Here is a 27,571-nt window from a genome sequence, read left to right on the forward strand (position 1 = left end):
AAGCAGTTTTTGTGCTCATGCACTACATGGCAATGCTCACAAGACTTCAGAAGCTTGGAACGAGCTGAGGATGCAGCTATGCACGTCTGAATGTATTTATTCTGTTGCTTGTGCCACTGGTTGTCATGTTACCTGTGAAACTGGGGTTGCTTCAACCTATCCACAATCAAAGTTGCAATAGCAGGGACATTTAAGATCAGTTCAGTGAAATTTTGAACTTCCTGAGCTTCGGTTGCTTTAAGCACATCATTCAGACCAGGGTTGTGATGCTGTAGACTTTCACATTGTATTCTATTATCAGCAATGTTTTGAGTTATGGCATTGTGAAGCGTTTCATCCTGATCTGAGGCTCCACAACAGCAGTTAAATTTACAGTCCTAGTCATGCTGTTGAGTTCAGCAATTCATTCCTTATAATACTAATTAATATGATGATAAGTTACATGAATCTGAACTTTGAAGTGGTCATCTAATGCTTGAAAAATGTGTTCATAAGGTATGGTTTGAGGTTATAACTGAGGGAAGAAATTGTGACCAAATAGAAACTATGCACTCCTACCCATGAAAAAAAGAAAGAGCATCGTGATTTACCTGATTTGTTATACACAGCAAAGTGTTGTTCTAGCTGCAGGTGGTACTCTGGTCATTCCTCATATTTCACATTCAAAGAGCAGAATGGCACAGGAGGTGGTACCTGGTCATTGGGATTCTGTGCTTCAGTCAATGTCATTTGCTGGATTTGTTGCACTTCCAACAATCTGCCAATAGTGATGATCAAGCAGGTAATCTGAAACTGGAAAAGTGCAGTGAGGAATTGCTCTCCAGAAGCTGCCATTGTAAATACAGATTAAAGACACTTGAAATAGAGAAAAGTTTCACGTAAGAGTTGTGAAAATTATACTGAATTTCTGATCACTACCACAATAGCACCTGACTCATTGACAGTTAGTGGAAAAAAAATAAGACTCATCACCTGTTGATCTCTGTTGTATTAGTAGTTGAGGTGACCAATAAATACTGTCAGACATCTACAAAAAGATAACACATTAATAAGTTTATTTACACTATATGCACTTAATAATTGAGTTATACATAGCATTGAATGTTGTAGGTTCTTCTGTGGTGCTGAGTTATATACAAATGATAGTAATGTTCTTGATAGAACCAAATAATCTTGAATGCTGATGCACATATACAAGTCTCCAAATATCAGTAATGTTCAGTAGGTGAGACGGTGTGAGATTTTTCACTTTTTTATTTCAAAGGATTTCAAAAAAGGAAACCATTGATTAATAGGAAAGTCCCATACTAGCTTGATAGTTGTGAATTTTGGTAAAGTAGCTAAGCAAGATCATTTTGAGGGTGAGAACTATATTTATTATGTATAAAGGTTTATTACAGAGCATGTTTGTTGTGGTTGATCTATTTATTTGCCTGAGGTATTCCTTACAGGCTTCTACAGAGACAAGAACTTTAGATATCACTGACTCTAGCACAATACGTACAGTAATGTCAGTATATGTATTGAATCTTTTTGTAATAGCATTTTGTTTGATTGGTTGAATGTCATGTGAACTGGATGTCAGTCTAATGTAAAAACAGATGCTAATCACTTGTCAGATGTATAGTCAAAGTGTTATAAAGTCAAATTGTAACTACAGGTTCTCAGAATACTGATTTAGTAGATGTTGGTGCTGACTCCAGATTTAATAAGATTTTCATCTTCTAAAGTCTAGATCAGGACCAGTGGCAGTTACATCAGTGCTTATCTACTCCTATGTTGGCAATGTATCAGTTTCATGTAACCAGTGGAATGATTCTTTGACGTAACTAGTGAGAGGTGAGAACGGAGGCAATGTGTTCTTAGTGCTGAAATTGAAACCATTGTCTTGTTTGCTGCTTTTTGCTGTATTAGTGAATTTTGAGAAAAAATATTTTGTGATTATGGCAACAAGTGCCATAAAGTTGGCTGATTCAAGTGATTTAGGTCTGCATGGCGACATCATCCATTACTGCATGTCTCATGTATTAACTGCAGAAACACGAAAATGTATCAAATGTGGATATGAAATGATGATTTGTGTGGATAGAATCATGTTCAAGTGCAGCAAAAGCTGCCACTTTGAATAAGTGGATCAATGCTTTTTTTTTTTTTTTTTTTTTTTTTTTTTTTAAATCAATAATAGAGTCATACGTTTGATATATTAATAAACACTGATCAACCTTCCTTCTCCCATGATTTAACTAAACAACATTGATGTGCCTACCTTCTCCCATATTTAATAAAAAAAAAAACATTAATCCATTTATTCATTGTGCTCGCGCAGATCGATTGCATAGCAGTACAGGGCTGAGAAATATTTCACTGCTTTTTGAAATATATTCATGAGTTGCAACACTGTCCTTGCTTTGCTAATGCTAGCACAGTTTAAATAGCTGCCACTCAAATAAGGAGCAATTAAATTTGTAATCCTCATTTATAGCAATGTTTTACCCTTTATCCCAAATGTATTACTTCAAAACATTTTGTCTGCGTGTTGCTATCTCATTGGCTGCACAACACAAACAGCTGACACACCTTCTTTTGTTCCCATAATATCTCACAGCAAGCGTTCACAACATTCCTGCATGACACAGATAAGTATGCCAGTGACTCTGTTCTAGATTTTTACCAATTTCATCTACGACGTTGGGAGTTCAACTACTAAACGCTTACTGACTGAACTCTCACATGTCATTATGTTTGACATATTGTCCTCACTGTAGTCTTTCACACTAATGCTGATAAGTCTACAGATGCGTAATACCTGGGAGAGCTCAGAATTTCGGCTGCTGGTAAAAGTCTTGAATAGGGACAGTGGTGTACTTTTGTGTTTCGTGTAGGAATGTTGTTGGTGCTTGCCATGATGTATGATAGGTACAAAGAAGGTGTGTCAGCTTTTGTGTTACACAGCCAATGAGAGAGCAGCAGGCAGCCGATGTGTTTCAAAATAATACATTCAGAATAAAGTGTGCAACATTGCTGTAAACAAGGATTATAAATTTAATTGCTCCTTGTCTGAGTGGCAGCTATTTCATCTGTGCTAGCATCTGCAAACCAAGGACAGAATTGCAACCCATGATATATTTGAGAAAGCTGTGAAATATTTCTCTTCTGTATATTGGTATGCAGTCAAACTATGTGAGCACACTGAATAAGTGGATCAGTGTTTTTTAATTAAATCTTGGGAGGAGGTAGGTGCATCAATGTTTTTTAATTAAATTATGGGAGAAGGAAGGTTGATCCATGTTTATTAATATATTAAATGTATAATTCTATTATTAATCTGTTATTAATAAACATTGATGCACCTACCTTCTCCTATGATTGAATTAAAAAATGTTGATCCACTTATTCAAAGTGGCAGCTTTTGCTGCTCTTGCAGATGATTATATCCACACAAACCATTGACTCTTTAAGAGTCATTTCACTACCACATTACATACATTTTCATGTCTCTGCAATTAATACGTGAGACACACAGCAACAGATGATGTCGCCATGAAGAACTAAATCACTTAAATCCTTTATAGCACATAAGTCCTTTATAGCATTTGCTTTCATAATCAAAAAAACATTTTTCTCAAAATCCACTAATACACTGAAAAACAGCAAACAAGGCAATGGTTTCAATTTCAGTGCTAGAAATACACTGCTTCTGTTCTCACTTCTCATTGGTTATGTCAAAGCACCATTCTGTTGGCTACATGAAACTGACACATTGCTTGCCAAACTATGAACAGTAGATAAACACTGCCATAACTGCAGCTTAAAAGGGTGCATTCAAATAAAATCATTTAGAACCTTACTTAATAAGTCACAGTTCATCCCACTGACCACAGCTCATTGAACACATAATCTGCAGGTTGTTTCACAGTAATTCTTAAAAACTGTTAGCACCTCCTAGCTTTTCTCAGGAAAACTGAAGCTGCTCAAATGAATACAGTTCTCATCCCTAGATGTCCCCATTTGATTTTTCTCAGCAGCTAATCATATTTTCCTGCCATGTCAACCACAGTTACTGAACTTTCACTGTATTACTTCCTTCCAGATCTAACTGTTCACCAAACTCAAGTATTGAGCTGGTCAAACATATTGTTAAACCGCTTTGACATCAAGACCAGTGGAATCTTTCTTTTTTGTCTCCAGTACAATGTGTAACAAACTTGCTAGAAAATGTTCACATTATGTGTGCCCTCTCAGCACTTACTGCACAAACATGTGTAAATTTCCTACTGGTAGCTTGTACAGTCCAGTCTGCCTTTGTAACTCACTGATCACTGTGCCTGAATGTCACATAGAGGACTTGGGTTGATTTCCTGGCTTTGCCAGGCATTTTTCCTTGGAGGGAGGATTAGAATGTGGTCATGCAGCCACACAATGCCAATTGCAAACCTTCCTGAATGAGAAGTAGAGGCTTAAATACCTGGCAAGACAACAATGACTAGAGGGTTTTGCACTGACCCCATGCCCCTCCACACAGCTTTTAAATGACTCCATGTGGCGGAGAAAGACACGTTGACTGGTTGGCATCTTGCAGTCCTCTGGTCGTGATCATGGACATAGTTGTTATGTTTTAACATATACAGTCCAGTCTTTCTTAGTGGATGAATTGGAAATGGTCCAACAGTAAGCAAATAAATACACCTTCAATGGGACCTGCATAAACTGAAAGAACCAGAGGTTGTACAGGGTTTCAAGGAGAGCATAAGGGAACAATTGACAGGAATGGGGGAAAGAAATACAGTAGAAAAAGAATGGGTAGCTTTGAGGGATGAAATAGTGAAGGCTGCAGAGGATCAAATAGGTAAAAAGACGAGGGGTAGTAGAAACCCTTGGGTAACAGAAGAAATATTGAATTTAGTTGATGAAAGGAGAAAATATAAAAATGCAGTAAATGAAGCAGGTAAAAAGGAATACAAACGTCTCAAAAATGAGATCAACAGGAAGTGCAAAATGGCTAAGCAGGGATGGCTAGAGGGCAAATGTAAGGATGTAGAGGCTTATCTCAGTAGGGGTAAGATAGATACTGCCTACAGGAAAATTAAAGAGACCTTTGGAGAAAGGAGAACCACTTGCGTGAATATCAAGAGCTTTGATGGAAACCCAGTTCTAAGCAAAGATGAAGATGAAATGGGAGATATGATACTGCGTGAAGAGTTTGACAGAGCACTGAAAGACCTGAGTCGAAACAAGGCCCCCAGAGTAGACAACATTCCATTAGAACTACTGACAGCCTTGGTAGAGCCAGTCCTGACAGAACTCTACCATCTGGTGAGCAAGATGTATGAGACAGGCAAGATACCCTCAGACTTCAAGAAAAATATAATAATTCCAATCCCAAAGAAAGCAGGTGTTGACAGATGTGAAAATTACCGAACTATCAGTTTAATAAGTCACAGCTGCAAAATACTAACGCAAATTCTTTACAGATGAATGGAAAAACTGATAGAAGCCGACCTAGGGGAAGATCAGTTAGGATTCCATAGAAATGTTGGAACACGTGAGGCAATACTGACCCTATGACTTATCTTAGAAGAAAGATTAAGTAAAGGCAAACCTACATTTCTAGCATTTGTAGACTTAGAGAAAGCTTTTGACAATGTTGATTGGAATACTCTCTTTCAAATTCTGAAGGTGGCAGGGGTAAAATAAAGGGGGTGGCAGGGGTAAAATGAAGGGAGCGAAAGGCTATTTGCAATTTGTACAGAAACCAGATGGCAGTTATAAGAGTCGAGGGGTATGAAAGGGAAGCAGTGGTTGGGAAGGGAGTGAGACAGGGTTGTAATCTATCCCCGATGTTATTCAATCTGTATATTGAGCAAGCAGTAACGGAAACAAAAGAAAAGTTCGGAGTAGGTATTAAAATCCATGGAGAGGAAATAAAAACTTTGAGGTTCGCCGATGACATTGTAATTCTGTCAGAGACAGCAAAGGACTTGGAAGAGCAGTTGAACGGAATGGACAGTGTCTTGAAAGGAGGGTATAAGATGAACATCAACAAAAGCAAAACGAGGATAATGGAATGTAGTTGAATTAAGTCGGGTGATGCTGAGGGAATTAGATTAGGATATGAGACACTTAAAGTAGTAAAGGAGTTTTGCTATTTGAGGATCAAAATAACTGATGATGGTCGAAGTAGAGAGGATATCAAATGTAGACTGGCAATGGCAAGGAAAGCGTTTCTGAAGAAGAAAAATTTGTTAACATCGAGTACTGATTTAAATGTCAGGAAGTCGTTTCTGAAAGTATTTGTATGGAGTGTAGCCATATATGGAAGTGAAACGTGGATGATAAATAGTTTGGACAAGAAGAGAATAGAAGCTTTCGAAATGTGGTGCGACAGAAGAATGCTGAAGATTAGATGAGGTATTGAGAATAGAACTGGGGAGAAGCGGAGCTTGTGGCACAACTTGACTAGAAGAAGGGATCGGTTGTTAGGACATGTTCTGAGACATCGAGGGATCACCAATTTAGTATTGGAGGGCAGCGTGGAGGGTAAAAATCGAAGAGGGAGACCAAGAGATGAATACACTAAGCAGATGCAGAAGGATGTAGGCTGCAGTAGGTACTGGGAGATGAAGAAGCTTGCACAGGATAGAGTAGCATGGAGAGTTGCATCAAACCAGTCTCAGGACTGAAGACCACAACAACAACAACATGACTTTATCAGAGCAAGTACAATAGTCCTATTGAAATAGTAGATGAATGAGGTTAGGAAATGTTACAGCACAGGAGAATTCCAGGTTGTGTCCTTTAAAATTACTACATGCAAAAACTAGTATTGAAAGAACTGTTCAAAAAATTATACTGACATTTTTGTCTGAAAATATAAATGTTAACAATCTTTTTTTTATTTTGCCCCTCTGCAACTTAGTGTCTCCTCTGTCTGATGAGTAGCAATCTATCCTTTTCATATTGTTGTTATTCCATTCTGGATTTTCTATTGTTTAGTTATAAAAGAATGTAATTTATCAACTCCTCAAATCTGCTACTAGTCACAACTGAAGGTGGCTTATTTAAAACACAACCAATTTTGGGCTGATGCCTATCTTCAGGTAATTACATTCAGTTTCATGCTTGTGCATTAAACACTGAAGTTCACTGTTTAACAATAAAGACAAATTGTGTGATTGTGTTAAAAAGTGAACTCAAACATTGAGTGTGTCAACATGTAACCGAATGTAATCACCTGAAGAGGGTAGAAGCTCAAAACTTGTCATGTTTTAATTAAACCACCCTCAGTTGCCATTGGTAGCAGTTTTACTCAGTATAATCCTTTGTCTAGTTTCTTCTCTTGTTGACGAATATGAGTCTAGATTGGGGAGCCACTTTCCTTCGTATGCAAATTTTGCTGCTTGAACCATACATATAACTAGTAATACCAAGTACTGTGCTAGAACTCAGTAGTTGTGTCTTTCTCACTGTAAGCAATTTTGCTGTCCATTACCTTGAAATGAACTCTTTGGGTTTTATTTATGAAGATTTTGTAGAAATTCCAATTGTTGCTCTTTATGAAGTATTTATCAGTCTGTGCTAGTTGACTTCTTATCCATTTGATTTTTTATAATTGGATTCATATATTTCAAAATCATGTATTTAACTGAATAATTTTACAGTGTAAACTAGTGACTCAGTTAATTATCTGTCGAAAATTGCAGGGGTTAGTCATAGTATTGATCTTTTTGTGGGTATTGTGGTCTTACATGACTTTCATCTTGAGAAATACTTTGTATAAATTGCCATTTTATCCCACAGTTCTGGACCCCAATAACTGGTTGGTTGTGTTGGATATTAGGAGAAAGGAGCTAAGTACATTCTGCATCTACTAAGACTGTTCCTACTAAACAGTGTGGTGTTAAAATCGATCTATAAATTTACAACTGAAGACTGCTTTTACTTCATTTGAATTTATATGAATATCTTTGTTTTTATATTTATGCCATTGTTTGATTGTGTTCCTGTGATTCTAGTTTTCTTTTCTAGCTAGTCTTGAAGTTGCTACATATTGTTTATGTACACTACATTTGATGAAGCAATTTGCAGCAATAAAGTTAGGAATAAAAAAAATAAAAAAAAACAATGCAGCCAATTAGATGATTGGTTCAGTTTGTAACCTTACTTATCTCTCTCATTTCAGTAATAAACATGTACTATTTTACGACATAAAAACAAAAAATGTCATAATAGATACTTCAGACTAAGGTTTTGTTTATTAAGTATATTTAATTTTTAATTATTGTACCTCAGACTCATTCAGAGATGCAGTTTTAAACTTCATATTGGAGATTCGCACAACTAAGACTACATAAGGTACAAGTAGACATCCTAGTGATTTCCGATAGTGTTTGTTGTTGCAATATACTTTATCTCTGTCTTAAATTTGCCATATATTTCCTATTTTACTTGAAAATGACTCAATATTTTAACTTTTAGAAATGACATTCTTGAGCAAGAGGAGCTTGTAAGCTCCCTCATCCATACTTTTGTAATACCAGAAGCAGAAAAAATACAAGCTCGGAAGCAAATTAGACTACAGCAAGAGAAATATCTGAGAGTTGCTCATGCTGCTATTTATGGTTCTGATGATACTGCAGATGAAGAGGAAATAGAGGGAGTAAAATCAGTGTCAGTAACAAAACTGGAAGACAGCACAGAGAACACAAGTAATTCGAAAACAATTATAATATTTGAATTATTAGTGTCATTATACATCTAATTGTATTGGTAGACACTACCATTCATGTTACAATAGTGCTCATTATACATTCAGTTACACTTTGTGCTTGCTCATTGTATTGTACTTATTACAACTGTAGTAAATGTGCTGATAATAGCTTGTAAATCCAGCATGTTGGCTTATTACACACACACACACACACACACACACACACACCATATTAACTACAGTGATAGAAATCAAGAAATTCATGGAATGAGTCATGAGTTTCATGCAAAAATAAATTTGAGCAATAATTATTTTCTTAATGTGAGACTGTTTTGTTAAGTTGTTACACTTTCTAGAAGACAGCATCATGTACAGCATTCTCCCACTGCTTCCACATTAGCGTTCCATTGCATTTGGAGTCTCAGTGACATTATCAAATCTGTCTGACATCTAGAGCACTTTCTGAACCATATGAAAATTCGTCATTTTCCTCTTTTTATTTCCACATTACTTTTATAAAATGTATCTTATCTGCTCTTACAATATGAGCTTATGATATAAAAGTTTTGGTATCATTAATTTCATCCTAAATTCAATGTTTGTGCACAAAGTAACTTTCATTCAAAAGCTTCTTATTTACGTATATTGACAGTTTATTGGCTTCTTAGAGCTTTCCCTAAAGACACTTTTGTCATAAGAAACTTCTTGCAAAGTTCTAGTGCTTTAACAGTAAGGCTTTCATTTATTACATCCAGTGCATTTAACAGTGTTTCTTTTGCTGCCATGTGTTTGCTGCACTATGAAGAAAGAGAGACATTCTGGGTAATATTTTTGCTTTAAGGAGACACTTTTCGAATAATCTCATTACATTAATTTTGGAAAGCCCTGGGTCAAATAAAAATAATGAAAGGGGAGAAAAGGCAACCATATACCTGAGGTGTTGTGTGGCCACCAGGCACATAAACAAGAAACATTGCTGAGCTTTTGGACAATGTCCTCCTTCAGAGCTAATTAATAAAACCACATACACACACACACACACACACACACACACACACACAAATACACATACACACGGCTACATTTCCCGAACGATTTAGTTAGCTCTGAAGAAGTAAATTGTCTGAAAGCTCAGCAACATTTTCAGTTTTACTGTTGTACCTTATGTCCATTCAGTGCCTCAACTATAAATTGAGTGGTAAGGTTTACTCCTTCCATTATTAGATAGCAACAATAGGCAGAAGAAGAGCAGTGTCATAGAAGAAATGTACTGTGCTCATCCAGTGCAACAATTCTACCAATTGCATATCAGTATCATAGAGAAGTTCTGTATGGCAGTGTTAAAAAAAAATAAAAATAAAGAAGCCATATAACTATAAGTGTAAAACCTCAGAATATCTAGTGCACCAAGTACAATTTCCATGACATTGTCTTGTTTTCCAAACATTTATGAACGACAGCATTTATTATTGCCTAAGCAAGTATCATTCAACAGTCTCTCAAGATTAACACGAAACTTTTAACTTCAAGAACAATGTGTATATCATTCATGAAAATTATTTTTACACCATGGCATAAGAATCACACACACACCAGAGTGCTGATTGAAGGGGTGCAGGGTAGGGGGTGGGGGCAGCTGTTTGAAAGTGGAATACCAGGTGATGTGGAGCAATATTGTGTGATTAATTTTATTTGAAATAGGCCACGTTCCCAAAGCGCTGGGTGACATGCAACCATTGTAAAAGAAAGCGGGCATAGTGCATCTGTGTGCAACACTCTACCTCATGCTGCTGACATGAACATGGATGTGAACATTGTTTCCCAAGTGATGGTAGCTCCAAACTAACTTTCTTTTGAAGTATGTATTATGGACAAGATAAAAGAGTCCAAGCAGACACAGCTGCAGCAGTGACTTTGTTATACTCTCAAACCTATGTGGATGTTGGATCACCGGCATTGCCTCCTGTATCTTATCAATTGGTGAGTTACAACTAGCAACAAATACCGATAGTGGGACAGTTTTCTATTCCCATAGTGTATAAAGCAATTGTTCGGCCTTTGACCTTTCTAGTGGTGTATCATGCTAACACTGAAATGTTATTTGGCTTAGACAGCTTCAACATTTTGGGATTCTCTATTCCTGATGAAGTGCATCCGGTACTGGATCAAGTTCCTTGCCAACAACTGGATGCGATCTGTTCAGAACTTTCCTCACTGTTTTTGGAAGGTTTAGAGTGTGCTACCGATTTCAAGGCTCACGTCACAATGAAACTGATGGGCACCCATTTTTTTTTTCCATACCACCCAACCCCAAAAGCTTTACAGGAGCAAGTCAAATTGGAACCAGATCAATATATGTCATTGATTGTTCTCATGCACGTCACCTGTAGTGAATGGTCACTCCATTGGTAATGGTCACAAAACCTGATGGCTACTTTTTAAAAAGTCTTTAAATTCACAGTCTGTTATTGATACTTATCTCTTACTCCATCAGGATAAACTCTTAGCGCAGCTATCTGGCGCCAATATTTTTCCAAAATAGACTTGTCAGAAGCCTATTTGCAACTGCCTCTGGATGATGATTCTAAACAGATCTTCATAGTGAATATCCCCTTTGGATTATACAAATACCAGTGCCTGTTATTCAGCATTGCTAATGCCCCTGCTAGTTCCCAATCATTTTTGGAACACTGCAAGGCTTCCTTGCATTAACTACCTGGATGATACTGTGGTCTCCAGTTCCTCAACAGATAAACCCTTGTGGAACCTATAGGCCTTGTTCATTGTGCTGCAGGCTGTTGTGTTGAAATGTACCATGGAAAAATCACAGTTTTTTCAGCCATATGTCATCTATCTCAGTTTTGAGGTCTTGCATGCTAGTGGCAAGCCTCTATACCAGCAAGTCAATGTCATTATGGCTTTGCCTCATCCTACCAGTGTCAAAGAGTTGCAGGCCTTCCCCAGAAAGATTGCGCACTACCATAAATTTCCTCCTGATGCGGCCATAGCAGCTCAACCCTCTCAGGCTCTCTTATGTAGAAGTGTTCCTTTCCACTGATAACCCACCTGCAAGCATGTTTCTACCCTGTTGAAGTCAAAATTATACACAGCACCTTGCTTGGTTACCTTGTCAACATCTTGTTTCGGCCACAGATGTCTCCCCAGTATAGCCTTGGGGTTATTCTCACACACAGAGATGCAAACAGTTCTGAACACCATATTGTTTACACTCCCAAAACCTTGAATCAGGTGCAACAGCACTGCTCACAGATAGAAAAAGGAGCCCTTGCTATTGTGTATGCAGTCAAAAAATTTCATATTTTCCTCTATAATTCTAAATTTAATTTAATTACTGGTCATAAACCTCTAATCCTCTTTTGCATCCTTTCGCTTCTCTACAGGACAAATCAGATCATCACCTACAACAATGTGGGTCTGTTTTTGTTTTGCTATAATTACAAAATTCATTTCTATCCCATAACACAACACGCTTATTTGGATGCTCTTTCTCAACTGCCAATTGGCCCCGATCCAGCATTTGATGAATTACTGTGTGTTCATTTAGATGTCGAAGTCCATAACACCATAGATGGTTTTCCCATTACCAATTCTCAGATTTTGGCAGCTGTCACAGCCAGTCTCGTCTTACATCAGTTTGTTCAATTTGTCCACCACGGCTGGCTGATTAAACCACTGGGCTGGGTGTTGGATCCCTTGCATAATTATTAAGCTATCCACCATTGCCTCTCCATTATTGATGGTGTGAAATTGTTGGCTACTGAGGAGTTGGTGCCCAGGGTTGTGATCCTGTCCGCATTACAGTGGGATGTCATGCACCTTTTCCACCTGGACCATTATCCACCTGGACCTTTGGAATGTTTCTCATACAAAATTGCTGAGCCGCCACCAAGTGTTTTGGCTGGATATTGCAATGAGATCACATTTGTTGAGTCAGCCTGCCTATAGTGCACCACCCATCAAGCAGCAACATGGCCCTCTCTTTCCCCGTGGCCTGCCCCCCTCCCTCCCCTTCCCCAGTGCCCCTGCTGTGTATTCATGCTAATTTTGGGGGTCCATTCCTTAATTCCTTTTGCCTTGTAGTAGTTGACACTTTATCAGAATTTCCTTATGTGCCTTGTTGCCCATCCACAGTGACCATGGTCACAGCCCTCACAAATATTGTTCCTTGGAATGATTGTCATAGACACTCATGTGAGGACAATGGCCCCCAGTTTGTGTCTCAGGATTTTGAAGATTTTTGCACAAATCTTACATGTTAGGGCCCCTCCCTGCTCACACGTGACCAACAGCATGCCAGAGAATCCAATCCTCCCGCAGCTGCCTCCACCATCCATGCTGGACCCCATGACGCAGTCTGCAACCCCTACAGCTCCTGCGTCATCTTCATTCTGGGTGGTGTGGTTAGCATCTGCCCGCCTCCATCCTCATAGCCCCTTTTACTGCCGTTGGCACTGCTGGCTTCGTCTTTTCTTCTGACTCCAGCACCAGGTGCCTGCCCAGATGTAGACATGGGCATGGCACCTTCATCTCCAGTGTTCCTTTATGGACTCTTGCAGGGGAGTGGGCACTGTGCTTGTCCACGCCTACACTATTTCAAGCCATATTCTCATATGATGGGACGACACCTGCTCCAGCAGTTGTCCCCTTGTGATTATGAAATGGACATCTCCACGGCAAACATTTTCCCATGGGGGAAGGAGTGTTGTAACCCTATAGAGTGAGGATGCATGACTGTACAGCTCACACCACAACAGCCATCTTAAAGACCCCAATGCACATCGACACAGATCACACAGTAAACACTGTGCTTTGTCCAAAACAGCTTTATCATGAAGCTTTATATAAGCCGGGACACTGGGACCTTGGCCACTCTCATGTTTATGCGAGTAATGTATGCTCCACTGTTTGATTATGATGTAATGTAATCCTTCATTAAGTATGTTTGTACTAATTACTATTTCAGTCAGTATCTCAGAATATCCATTCATTTGGAAGAGGAATAAAAGTTGATTGGTGGGAATTCAGATATTGTGTTTGTGCAGCATTGCAACACTTTTGTATAGTTTTACTTGTATCAGTTTTTGTTATGAATTATGATACACACTGTATATATTACACTTTGACCTGAAATCTCATATACATTTTGTTTCCTAACATCAGGATCATCTTTGATATTACGTATTAATTTCACCAGTTTTGGAGGTGGATGATAGACACTTCTGAAGTTACATCCATGAAGAATTATCAGTTGAGAGAGAGAAGGTTTGTAATACTGGATAAATCAAATTCATCATAACTTTCCATGGGTCAGACTTGCTTCTCTGGGTGGGGGTAAATCATACTGGGCATTCTGCAGAGCTTGATCATGGTTCCCATTGCTGTTCTTGCTCTGTGTTAAAGATGTGTCATTTTATTTTCAGAAGGCAATATTTGACCCTTTTGGAGCATTTTCAAACGTTACTGGCAAGCTAAGCAAATAATCACCAACACAAAAAAGTAAATTATTGTTTTGGTTAAGTTAGTAACTGCTTTTATACCAACTGACAAGCTTTAAACTTAATAAACAATGTTTTGTACTTGTCACAAGTACCCCACTTCTGTTGATGGGTATGTACTAAAAAAATAATATTGTAGAAAGTTCAAAGTGATTGGTTAAGCATAGTTACGAAAACTTAAATTGGGGGAAGAAAACCACGTAGTAGAATTGCTAAAGGTTAGCACACTACTAGAAAAAGAAGACAGGCATTCCTATTAGTGGATGTAACTTTGACATATAAAGGAATAAGCTATGCAGCTATAAAACTCTTAGACAATTTACCCATGGAAATAAAATGTCTTACTTATACTAGCTTAAAGTTGTTTTTCCTTAACAATTTCTACATCTACAGCTACATCTATACTTTGCAAACCACTGTAAAGTGTGTGGCAGAGTGTATGTCCCACTATACCAGTTATTAGAGCTTTTTCCTGTTCCATTCATGTATGGAGCATTGGAGAAATGATTCTTTAAATGCCTCTGGAATAATTAATGTAGTCTTATTCTCACAATACCTATGAGAGCAATATGTAGAGGGTTGTAGTATATTCCTAGAGTCATCATTTAAAGTCAGTTCTTGACACTCTGTTAGCAGACTTTCTCAGGATAGTTTCCATCTATCTTCAAAAGTCTGCCAGTTTATTTCTTTCAACATCTCAGTGACACACCCCTGCAGATCAAACAAACCTCTTCCCAATAGTGCTGCCCTTCCCTGCATACATTCCATATTCCCTGCTAGCCCAAATTGGTAAGGGTTCCGCACACTTATGGAACATTCTAGGATGGATCACATGTGTGATCTGTAACCCATCTCCTTTGTAAACTGATTGCATTTTTGTAATACTCTACCAATAAACCAAGTCTGGTACCTGCTTTACACATGATTGAGCCTATATGATTGTTCCACTTCATGTCCCTACTAAGTGTTACGCACAAGTATTTGTATGAGTTTACATATTCCATCTGTGACAGACTAATATTATATTAATAGGATACTATGCTTTTCATTTTGTGAAGTGGACTATTTTGCATTTCTGAACATTAAAAGCAAGCTGCCAATCATTGCATCACTTTGAAATGTCATCAAAGTCTGATTGAATATTTGTAATGCTGTGTTCAGACTATATTTCATTGGAGATAACTGCATCATCTGTGAAAAGTGTGAGGTTACTATTAATATTGTCTCCAAGATCATTAACATACAACATGAACAGCAAGGGACCCAATACACTTTCCCGGGGTGCACTCGAAGTTACTTCTACATCTGTCAATGAATCTCCATTCAAGACAGCATGCTTTTGATTTGATTTGATTGGATGTTTTATTTGGTCCTGTTAATTGGATATTGTACAAAGGCTGTACTAGTAATATAGGACAAGTCAAGTGAAATAATAAAAAAATATGTGAGCATTTTGTATATCATACACATACTTACTTTCTATGAACACTTGATTGTGGACAATATTACAACCTGCATTTTACTGGTAAATTCAAGTTAATCCTTAAAATACTAGAATGGCAGTACACCTTTTTATCCCTGTGCCTCAAATAAATAATGAAATTTACATTTTGTCTTTATGATTTAATTAAAATACAAAATTTATATCTGAATCACATAAGTAAGATCAAGTGAATGCTTAATAGTGTAGATTAAATGGGTACACATTTTAACCTATGATATAAATAAATTTACATTTTATCTCTGTAATTTATGGTAGGAATACACAATTTTGTCTTCATGTCTTTACTTATGTAAAGATTTTCTTTCCTCTATTTTTATTCAAAAGGATGCCTTATTACTCTAGGAATTCATTCATTTTATAATAAGTTTGTTTTCTGGGGAATATTTTCGTTTCCTTGTGAATATCTGCATGTTATTAATTTCCTTTTTTATGCTGATGGGAAGCTTGTTACATTTTTTGTATTCCTGACTTAGTTACTCCCCTGTGGACTTTTGTGAGAGTTGCAAAGCCTACATGGAAAATTTTCCCCTGACTTGTGTTGTACTTGTGAATGTCAGAGTTTTTCTGGAATAATTCCTTGTTGCTGGCCACAAACATCAACAGTGATTTGTAACAGTAAATATCCTGAGAGTCTTAAAGAGACCTCTTCACAATGTTCTGTTAGAGACGCCGCATATTAATGGCAATGCTCATTTTTGTAGTTTGAAGACTCTTTCAACTCCTGTAGCAGAAGATAATACCATCAGAGTGTACAGAATGTAAATATGCATAATATGACAAAAGCAATATTTGCTCTCAGGGCAAAACATGCAGTGCTAAGCTTATTGACTAGTTGATCAATTTGCTCTGTCCATCTTAGCTGGCTGTGTATCTGGATCCCTTGGAATTTTGTATGTGTGGTTTCATAAATATTTTGGTTGTTGATCTCCATTTCAGGAACCTGGAGTGTTTTATTTACTGTCTGAAATTGTATAACGTTAGTTTTTGAAATTTAGGGTTAAGCTATTTGCTGCAATCATTTGTGTACTTGGTTAGTGACTGTCCAGGCTGTATCGTGCATTGCGAAGTTGGGGTGCTTGATCAGAATACTCATATCCTCCACAAACATGACTATTTTTGCTGTGTCATTAATTGTAATTGGTAGATCATTAATGTAGATCAGGAAAATCAGTAGCCCAAGGATTCCATTATTTGTGAAATCATTGTAAATGATAGGAACAATGTATACTGTTAACACACACATTCGAAGAATGAATGCTCCACAACACAAGAAGACTGCAGGAATGGGTATAGACAAGACAACATTGCACAAATGGCTGCTGATAACACCAGGTAAAGCTGATTCTTCCCAGTCCCCCAGTACATGGAAACAGACCAACTTGAATAAATGGATAGTGAAAAATACCAAACCCACTCTGTCAACTGATGTTTCTTTTTTAGGGATAAACATGTAAGTGGTTTTGGAAATCAAAATCTGACTATTTACCATAAAACATATGTAGCCTGAGCAAAAGGATTAATGAACTCTTAATTAATATCCAGGAGCCACAAGGTATAGATTGTGCCCATGTTCTGTGCTTTAGTGAGTGCAATGTTATGTCAGATATTGAAAAAGTAGCTATAGATAGTTACTGCTTAGCAACATCTTACTGTAGAAAATTCATAGAAAAAGGTGGAGTAGCGATCTATGTCAGAAACAGCATCACATGTAGTGTAATTAATGTGCAGAATTTTTGTATAGATCAACAGTTCGAAGTGTGTGCCATAGAGCTGGCTTTAAATAATTCTTACATAGCATTAGTAGCTTTATAGAGGGCACCTTCAGGTAACTTAAGCATTTTTTGAAACAGTTGGATGCACTCTTAATATACATATTTAAACTCAAGTAGAGATGTCATAGTTGTTGGAGACTTCAATGTAAATTTCCTAATGAACTCCAGAGACAGAACAGACCTTGAGAACTTGATGTCCTTATATAATCTTGCTTCTGTTGTAAATTTTCCCACCAGAATAACTTCATGAACAAAATCATTAATTGATAATGTATTTATTGACATAACCAAGATTGATGATATAGCTGTCAGGCAAGTCCTGAATGGTCTCTCTGGCCATAATGGACAAAGACTCACCTTGAACAGTTCAAGTATTTATGAGATTAATAGTCGTCCCAACTGGAAAATTACTAGGAAATCTATTGATGAAACTATTGAGATCTTTAAATCACGTCTCCAAAATGTAGACTGGGGTCCAATACATAAAGTAGAAAATGCCAATTCCAAATACAACCTTTTCAGTAATGAAGTGGCTCTAATATTTGAAAGTACCTTCCCAAAAAGAATATATAAAACCCATACTAAAAAATCCACAACAAGCCCTGGATTACCACTGGAATTAGTATTTCTTGCAAAAGGAAGAGAGAGTTGTACATTGGCTCAAAAAAATCAGATGACCCTAACCTTTTAAATAACTATAAAAAGTACTGTAAAATATTGAACAAAGTCATTCAGAAATCAACAAGTATGTGTCTGTGCTCAGAAATTAATAACTCCACTAATAAAATCGAAACCATATGGGAAGTGATACAAAATGAGACTAGTGCAAATTACCCCAACAAGATCCAAAATATTGCTCTTAACAATGAGTTCAAAATCAAGATATTGTAGCTAAAATCTTTAATAAGCACTATTTACCTGTTGCTGGGAAAACAGCTTGCAAAGGCTCTTCAGCAAAGGCAATAAAAACTCCAAAAGAACTTTTCCCTAACTCTATAGACATGATAGGTATGGCCCCCATAACTGTGCAACAAGTAAGAAAAACTATAGTTTCTCTAAAAAGTAAAAATTCATTGGGTGTAGACAATATTTCCAGCAAACTGCTAAAGCCAGCTGTAATCAACTCTCTAAAGTTATAGCTTATATATTCAATGCCTCTTTAAATCAAGGTATCTTCCCTGACAGAACGAAGTATGTTACTATGAAGCCTCTCTACAAAAATGTGATTCCACAGATGTTTCCAACTATCGTCCTATCTCTCTTGTAACAGCATTTTCTAAAGTCTTTGAAAAATTAATATATGTCAGGATAGTCAATCACCTTGAAAAATTTGCATTAATTAGTAAACAACTATTTGGTTTCAGATCAGGTATATCTACAACCTAAGCAATTTACGCACTTACAAATAATATTTTAGAATGCCTTGACAAGAAAAAATTACCCATTGGCATATTCTGTGACTTGACAAAGGCTTTTGACTGTGTTGATCACAGAATACTTTTAGGAAAAGCAGCCCAATATGGAATCCGTGGACAAATGGGTAACTGGCTCAGAGCATATCTAGAAGACAGGCAACAAAAAATATTATTAGGTGTTAACAATCTACAAGTAGGAGAGGTTGAGCCTGACAGGGGAACAGTACATCATGGAGTTCCGCAAGGGTCAGTCCTTGGTCCCCTTCTATTTATTATATATATTAATGACCTACTCCTGTCTTCAAATAGTGCTAGCAACATCACAATGTTTGCAGATGACACACGTATAGTGACAGCCAGCAAAACCTCCTCTTACATAGAGTTAAATGCCAATCAAGCATTTGCAAATGCTCTGAACTGGTTCACAGCAAATTCGCTAGCAATAAACCTCAGTAAAACAAATTACATGCAGTTCCAATCCAGTTACACAAGCCCAGAAGAGATTAACATTGCATACGAGAGCCAACAGTTACAGTGTGTTCAGTGCACAAAGTTCCTAGGCGTTCACATAAATAACCGGCTCAACTGGGAATTCCACATACAGCAAACATTAAAAAAGCTTAGCTCAATTACATTTGCCATCCAAATAATCTCCAAAATTGGAGACATCAATTTATCAAATTTGCCTACTTTCATTCAGTGATGTGCTATGGAATAATCTTTTGGGGCAATGTACCACTTTCAAAAAAAAAATTGTTAGGCAGAAAAAGTAGTCCGAATTATATGTAGTGTCCCTCCAAGAACCTCATGACACAATCTTTTTAAACATTAGGTATATTAACCACTACCTCACAATACTCCTCTCATTCATGGCTTTCACACTTCTCAATTCCTCTGAATATGAAACAAATGAGGCATACCATTATTATAACACAAGACGGAAAGGTGATATGCACTGTGAATGGAAAAATCTGTCTCTGGTACAAAAAGGTGTAAAAGTACACAAGTACAAAAATCTTTAACACACTCCCGAGTAATATAAAGTGTCTAAAAGAAAATAAAACACTATTCAAAAAAAAAGCTAAAGGAATTCCTACTGGAAAAAATGTTTCTACTCTTTAGATGAATTCTTCAGCAGAGATAAACAATTTGAGTAGATTATTTCCTTTGTCATTGTATATCTGTATTGTTTTTTATCACTATTGTATTTTTGTATTGTATTGTTTATTATTTCTATTATTTTATTGTATTGTATCAGTTTTGAATCATTCATCTAGCAAGTGTAATATACCAGTATCTATTGTATCATATGATATCTATATTGTATCTGCTTTGACTTGTTCCACACCCATGCATAATCACACCATACTGGATCTATGGAATATGTATCTCAAATGAATGCTGGGGGACTCTGTGTTTTACATTTCCCCAGTCTGAGCTTACTGTTACACCTGCCTCCCTTAAGACAACTCTTTGCTTCCTGTTGTGTAGATAAGAGTGTAGCCATGTCAAGGGTTTGCCTTTGATGCCATAGTGTGGAAGCTTTTTTAGCAGTGTGTTATGATCTACACATTCAAATGCTTTATGAAGGTCACATAAGATTCCCTTCGGAAACCTGAGATTTAATTCACCTAGAGTTTCATCTGTTAAGCTAAGTATAGCTCTTTCTGTGGAGAATCTCTTATGAAAGCCAAACTGTGTAGATGTCAGTAAGCCATTTTGTATCATAAGGCCATTAATCCTATCATAAACTACTCTCTCAGACAACCATGAGAACACTGGCGGCAAAGACATGGGCCGATAATTGAATACTACATTCCTTGCCCCATTTTTGTGGATGGGAATCACTACTGCATGTTTCAGTCTGTCTGGAAATGTCCCAATTTTCATTGACTGGTGATATAAATAATGTAGCTAATTAAGCCTGCATATGATTTTAGAATCCTATTTGATAATCCAACATACCCAGAAAATCCAGAGCTTTTAAGTAATTTTATGATTTTTCAATTTATTTAGGAGTTGTGCTTTTGAAATGAAGTTATGTATTTGGTGTGATTTGCATGTGATTCAGTATGTCTACGGCTTCTGTGGGAGAATGTTTATTATGGTTTCCTGTTCTTTCAGCAACTGTGAGAAAACAGTTATTAAAATCAGAGGCTGCAACTTTTTGATTATTCTTATCTGAACCACTACCAGAGGACTGTGGAGTCCCTACGTGTTCAGATTTTATTTTTCTATTTGTCTCACTTTTTATGATGTTCCATATGGTTTTTCCCTTATTGTTTGAGTTGCTGATTTTTTTCTGCATAATGCATTTGTTTGGCCTTCCTGATTACACAGGTTAGAATTTTACAGAATTTTTTTGCAATGCAGTTTCACTGCTAGGTTTGCACTAGCTCTTTATTCTATATACAGGTCACTCTTTTTAGCACATGATATTTTGATACCAGCTGTTATCCACTCTCTCCTTTCACAACAGGTTGATTTCGTTTTAATATGTCTTTGGGGGAAGCAGACTTTAAAATGTTTGAGAAATAAGTCCAGAAATGAAATGAATTTTTCATTCATTGTAACTGCCTGCTACACTGTTACATATGTGAATGAAAATTAATGTTAAATTCGCCACATACTATAATCCTACTGTTATTCCAATAAGAACTGATTCTTGCTGCGAGAGGAGCATTTTAGTGTTTCCCACAAGTGCCCTGTAAATGGCTATTATTGTAAGGAACTGAGTTTCCAGTTCTAATTTGACAGCACAGCATTCATAATGTTGTCCAGTGCAGTACTGGGCCACATCTATGGTTTCTGATCTAAGAGTATTGTGCATATGCGTAGGTTGGAAGTTAAGTAGTGGCAACACTCCTGTTGAGACACTATGCAATGGAATCTACTATTGTCACTGATAGCACATGTTGACATACGTACCTTACCTCCGAAAAATGGACTGGTCCGTCCCATGTCACCGGTGTGCACACAATCGAGGGAAACACAAGTCACTTGTGAGCGAGTGGTTTAACATAACAGTCTCACTATGTTTTCAAAACAGGAACAACGGAGTTGGATCAAGATTGAATGTGCCAGAGGTCATACAGTGCGACAGTGTTATCAAGGTCTTCAAGAGGTGTGCAGGGAATTGGCATTGCCGTACAGAACAGTGGCACATTGGGTAAAAGCCTTCAATGGAGGTCGGCAAACTGTGGCAGTCATGCATCGGGCAGGTCATCCTAGCATATCTAAAGAAGAAGTACATGCTGTTGCCACTTTAGTGGACAATGATTGACACGATATGAATTGTGATCTCGCCCACGAAACTGGATTAGTGCATACAACTGCGCTTCATATCCAGAAGGAACGCCTGGGCATTTGAAAAATTGCATCATGATGGGTTCCGCATGACTTGATGGAAATGCAGAAATGGATGCGTTACGACGCTGCTCAGATGCACTTGGAGTGCTATGACTGCGAAGGAGAGGCTTTCTTACACCGTATTGTAACACTGGATGAGACATGGGCCACACCATAAGAGCCAAAATTGAAATGCCAATCCAACGAATGGTGTCATTATGGGTTTCCACTAAAGTCGAAAGTGCATCAGAGCCCCAGTATGGTGAAAGTTATGATGATTCTCATGTACGACTGTGATGGTGTTATCCTAACGCATTATGTTCCTACACAGCAGACCATCAATACACAGTATTACTGTTTGCTTTTGGATCATCACCTGTGACCAGCCTTGTGAAAAAAGTGGCGACACTTTCTGCACAACCCACCAATCATTTTGCATGACAATGCGTGGGCACATACAGTGCAAGCTGTGGCTGCTCTTTTTGGTCGATGGGACTGGGAAGTACTGTACTATCCACCATACTCCCCAGACTTAAGTCCTTGTGACTCTGATTTGATTCCGAAGATGTAGGAACCACTTCGTGGCATTTGCTTCAGAACTGTTCCAGAGATTCAACAGGCAATAGATTGCTACATTCACACCATCAACAGAACAGGCTCTGTTAACAGTATACTACTTCTTCCACATTGCTGGCAATGGGTTCTACACAACGCTGGTGACTACTTTGAAGGACAGTAACAGGTGCAAACATGTAACCCTTTTGTATCACTTGTGAATAAATAGTTGCCACTATTTAAGTTTCAGCCTTCATAAATTGCCACCCCACCTTGCCTTAAATTGTTCCTACAGTACCAAGAAACAATTCTATAACTAGTTAAATGTATTTGATGGATTTCTGTAGCTTCCAGGTGATGTTCAGGTAGGCAGAGCACATCAGCAATAGTTTCATCAGTATCAACCGTTTCTTGAAGAGAAAGCAGTTCTTCTTTATTTAAAAAGCTTCTTACATTTTGGTGAAATATTTTTAAGTTATTCAGGTACTCTGTTTTACTTCTGACAGGTTTCTTAAAGTTAGATCTCAATTCAATCCATATTTTGTCTGGTACTCCATATGGTTATACTTTTGATAATAAGCATAGATGTGGTGCTGAGTCAAACACCTTTTGGAAATAAAGAAATAATGCATCTTCATGGCTGCCTTGATCCCTAATTTTCCGCAAGTCATATGAGAAAAGTGCAAGTTGGGTTTCACATGATCTCTGTTTTTGAAATGCGTGGTGGTTGGCATGGAAGAGGTCATTCTGTTTGAGATACCTCATTATGCTGAGCTCAGAATGTATCCTAAGCTTCTACAATAAATGGATGTCTAGGATATTGGATGGAACTTTTGTGGATCACTTCAGCTACCTTTCTTCTGGACAGGTGTGACTCGTTCTTTCTTTCAACTAATGGGCACAGTTTTTCTTACTATACAACAAAGGAATTCTGGAATGGAAAATAGTGGTCACTTACAAACCTATAAATGGCCATCATACAGCCATATAAATATTGTTTAAGGGTGTCTGCAATCTTTTGTTCAGTCAACACGTTCCACATAATAATATTTATCATAAATATGATCATGGGACATAGAACAAAGTAACTAACATGGAGCTCATGAAGAATTTTTTTTTTCCTTGTAGTAGTCATTCTGCTGGAAAACCATCTTCCATTGCTGAAGCTTATTTGGCAGACTGAGAGAACTGCAAATGACCATTCCCAAACATCAGAATTGTATTGTTTATCAACATTTCATTGACTTTCCTTTTTACCAAAACTCCAGAAAGGGCAACTTGTTTTTTTTTTCCATTTCCATGATATATTTATTCATTTATACTTAGAATCAGTTTATTTTCTCATAATATACATGTCAAATCAGTGATTTATTATGTAGTAGAATCATGACCATTATGCTGTACTGACTTCTAATTTTAGGTTATTTTGGTGTCATACAGTCTAACTGCAATACATTATTTAATACCACACATTACAACAAAACTGGATCATTGTTGAAATTTTAGCTGTATCCTTCTCAGATAACAACACTATCATTCAATAGTATGGAAAGGATAGATTGCTACTCACCATAGAGATGTTGAGTCACAAACAGGCATGAAGAAAAAGACTGCTAAAATATTAACACTGTCAGACAAAGCCCATCTTCTGCAGTAGAAAAAACACACACACACACACACACATGGCCACTGTCTCAGTGGACTGAAACCACAGCCTTTTTCATTGTACTACAACGTTACTCGCGGGTGCTTGCTACTCGCTACAGTCGATTTTCCATGTAGCACATTCCAGTAAGTAAGGGCAACATGCAACAGTCAACAGATCATGTGGCTCAATCAAAAGGGGTTGGCTACAGAGTGACACTCTAAAGCCCTTACTATTCCACAATGTGCAGAATTTATGTTACCTGGTGTACGTAGAGAGACAAGTTAGCAAATGATAAAATGTCCACTGAATTATAACAGCTTTATTTATGTTTCTACCAGCACAGATATCTGAATGGTGGCCTCATACATATTAACAGATAATTTTAGCAGCACTCCCAATTTCTTAGTAGTAATATTCTCTAAAATTGCAATTATTTATGGTACAATATCATTGAACTAATTAAATTATATCAATATCGAAAGTCTGAGAATCTACGCAAGTCCTCTTGCTAACCATATCTCTAAGTTCACAGAATCACAGTCTGAAATTTGTTGAATTCACTTCACACACACCAGCCAAACAACAACCTACCAAGACAAGGACCAGCGATCAAAGACCTCATGTTCTGCTGAGCATGCTTATTTGTAAACTTGGTCACATGACTACCACTGGAGTCAGTGTAGCTGCTTTATTTCTTACCACCATCCAAATTTTATACTACAAATTTTAATACAAATTTATAATCATTTATGAATTCATCTAATTACTTTACAATAAACATATAATTTATATAATTTCAATAAACTTTTTCAGTATTTCACATTTTAGCAAATACTTGTAACATAACATACGCCAACTTCGCAAATGCTTGTAGCTTTGCATGAGTTATCACTAACAAATATACATAATTTTATCGTTAATATTGATGACTTTAAAAGCAGTACTGCTCTGTATACATTTAGAATTCAGATGTTTACTTTTAAAGTCTTGTCTCATATATTTACATTCATGGTGTGCACTACACGTTTTAAGTAATGACTAATACAATATGCTGGCTTAAATCATTTTAACCCTTCATCCATGAAGATATTCAAGGTGGAAACCAGTAGAATTTGTGTTTAAGATAAAAATAGCTGATGGTTCAAATATGCATTTTATATGTTACTGAACCGCTGTTGGCAGTCACCAACCAAAAACATTTTTAAAATGTTTAAAAAATATCTAACAATAAAAAACTCAAAATGACTTAAGACTATATAATCATGATAAACCAATAAATACATATTTCATACATTGCATTCTCATGTCTTTGCCAGTACACTCATGTCTGTTTCAATGTACAGTTTCAGCTCAGTTAAGGAAACATTAATTATTTTGTGTAAAGAAAACTTGTGTTAAAGTGACACGTTCCACATATTTCGTAATCATGATCTATGGAACAAGGATTAATTTATGTATGAATGTATTATGCAGACCCAAAAGTTTCCTTACTTGGGATGCACCAGTCTGTAGGCATTGGGATGTATCTACTTCTCTTGTTTTCTCTCACCCTTTGACATTGGTCACACGATGCCAGCTGTTTTCTTACTCTTATAGCTATATTATTAAAAATGACATATACCTGCACTATTTCCAAACACTTCTGTACTCCTTAGTGCCTATGGCAGTTATTTATGTAACTAATTAATGTTTCTATCTGGTGATCAGGGAAACACAGCTTCCATTCTTCCCTGTCCGAACTTCTGTGTCAAAATAGTACACTCCTATAAACCTTATAGAACTGATTAAGCTTTTCATAAACCTTTCATCCAAAATTAACCTTAATGAATTTTAGTGTTGGATCCCCATTTTGTTGTCTGCACATGTCTTTACATATTGCTTTCACCTCCTTCACCTCTTCACCTTTTATATACATCATAAGGAACTCTTCTTCCTCTATTTCTTCCCCACAATCTTCATCAGGAATTGGTAGCCATGACAGTGCCATCTGCCACATTGTTCTCAGCGCCTTTTATGTACTCAATACAATAATGAAATTGCTGCAAGGACATGGCCCATCTCATTAATCAATTGTTCAACAGTTTACATTCTTGGAGGTAGCTCAAGGCTTTATGTTCAGTATAAACAACAACCTCCCTCACTTCCAGATAAATCCTAAAGTTTTGGAATCCAAACATCACAGTCAATAATTCCTTTTCTGATATCCCTACATTAGTTCATGCTTGGACAACATCTGGCTTATGAAAGCTAGAGTTCTTTTCTCAACCCTTCCATCTATCATTTTCTCCTTAACCTTCTGTCGGGCGCGGTGTTTGTCACAGCGAGATCGGGCGCGGTGTATCAAATTGATCACACCGTTTATTCACGTGATCATTTATTAAATTTTGTTCACAAAACATATTATAAGTGCCAAATACATTTAAAGAAAGACAAAGATGACATACGAGCACAACTGCAGTAGAAATATTTCTTATCGTCAATGTTGATAAAAACGTTGATTTTTCATTTGCTTCTTTATTATATTTCACTAATAAAACACATTACAAATGACAATTATCTTTACAGAAAGGCTATTATGTCACTGGACCAGAACAACGATATTACAACTCATTCATTTGTTTCATCGTCATTTTAGGCTGTGGTAACAAATGCGGAATTTTTCCGCATTCAGAGCAAAAAGGTTCAATGTGTATCAAACAGATAGGCTTCTGACACATTTTGCAACAATATTTTGTCAGTCTTTTTTCTTCTGTGCAGGTATTACAGCTTTTCCTCTTGATCCCAGTCCCTTGTTCTTCGTTTCTGCTTGTGTCTTCTGCTGCTTCTTCACACATTGGCCTATATTGTTGTAGCCACAGTTGAAGATCTCTGTGAATTCCAGAGGTGTCCAACCATCTACGAACCAAGTGAGGTAGAACTAACGCATGTGAGAGTTGCTTCAGGAATCCTTTTCTTCGGATAAAATTCTCGTTGTTGCCATAGTAAATTACTTGTGAATTGATTCCACTCATATTGATCATTGCAAAAAATATGACCATGGGCCAATGGCACACATTTCTTGCTACATGGTATGAAGCGGTCAACTTATCTGTAGTGTCGACTCCAC

The 27,571-nt window shown here is 37.1% G+C and overlaps 1 protein-coding gene across 2 annotated transcripts in view; it reads left to right on the top strand.

The window, feature by feature from the left end:
* Positions 1-27,571, top strand: part of LOC126262397 (cilia- and flagella-associated protein 91-like) — a 343,692-nt gene that overhangs the window by 280,955 nt on the left and 35,166 nt on the right. For both annotated transcript variants that reach the window (XM_049959011.1, XM_049959012.1), the window contains exon 14: positions 8,476-8,705. In XM_049959011.1, the coding sequence (XP_049814968.1) occupies positions 8,476-8,705 (230 nt within the window). The remainder of the gene's footprint in view (positions 1-8,475; positions 8,706-27,571) is intronic.

Source organism: Schistocerca nitens, chromosome 6 (genome assembly GCF_023898315.1).
Source record: "Schistocerca nitens isolate TAMUIC-IGC-003100 chromosome 6, iqSchNite1.1, whole genome shotgun sequence".
Classification (NCBI taxonomy): Eukaryota; Metazoa; Arthropoda; class Insecta; order Orthoptera; family Acrididae; genus Schistocerca; species Schistocerca nitens.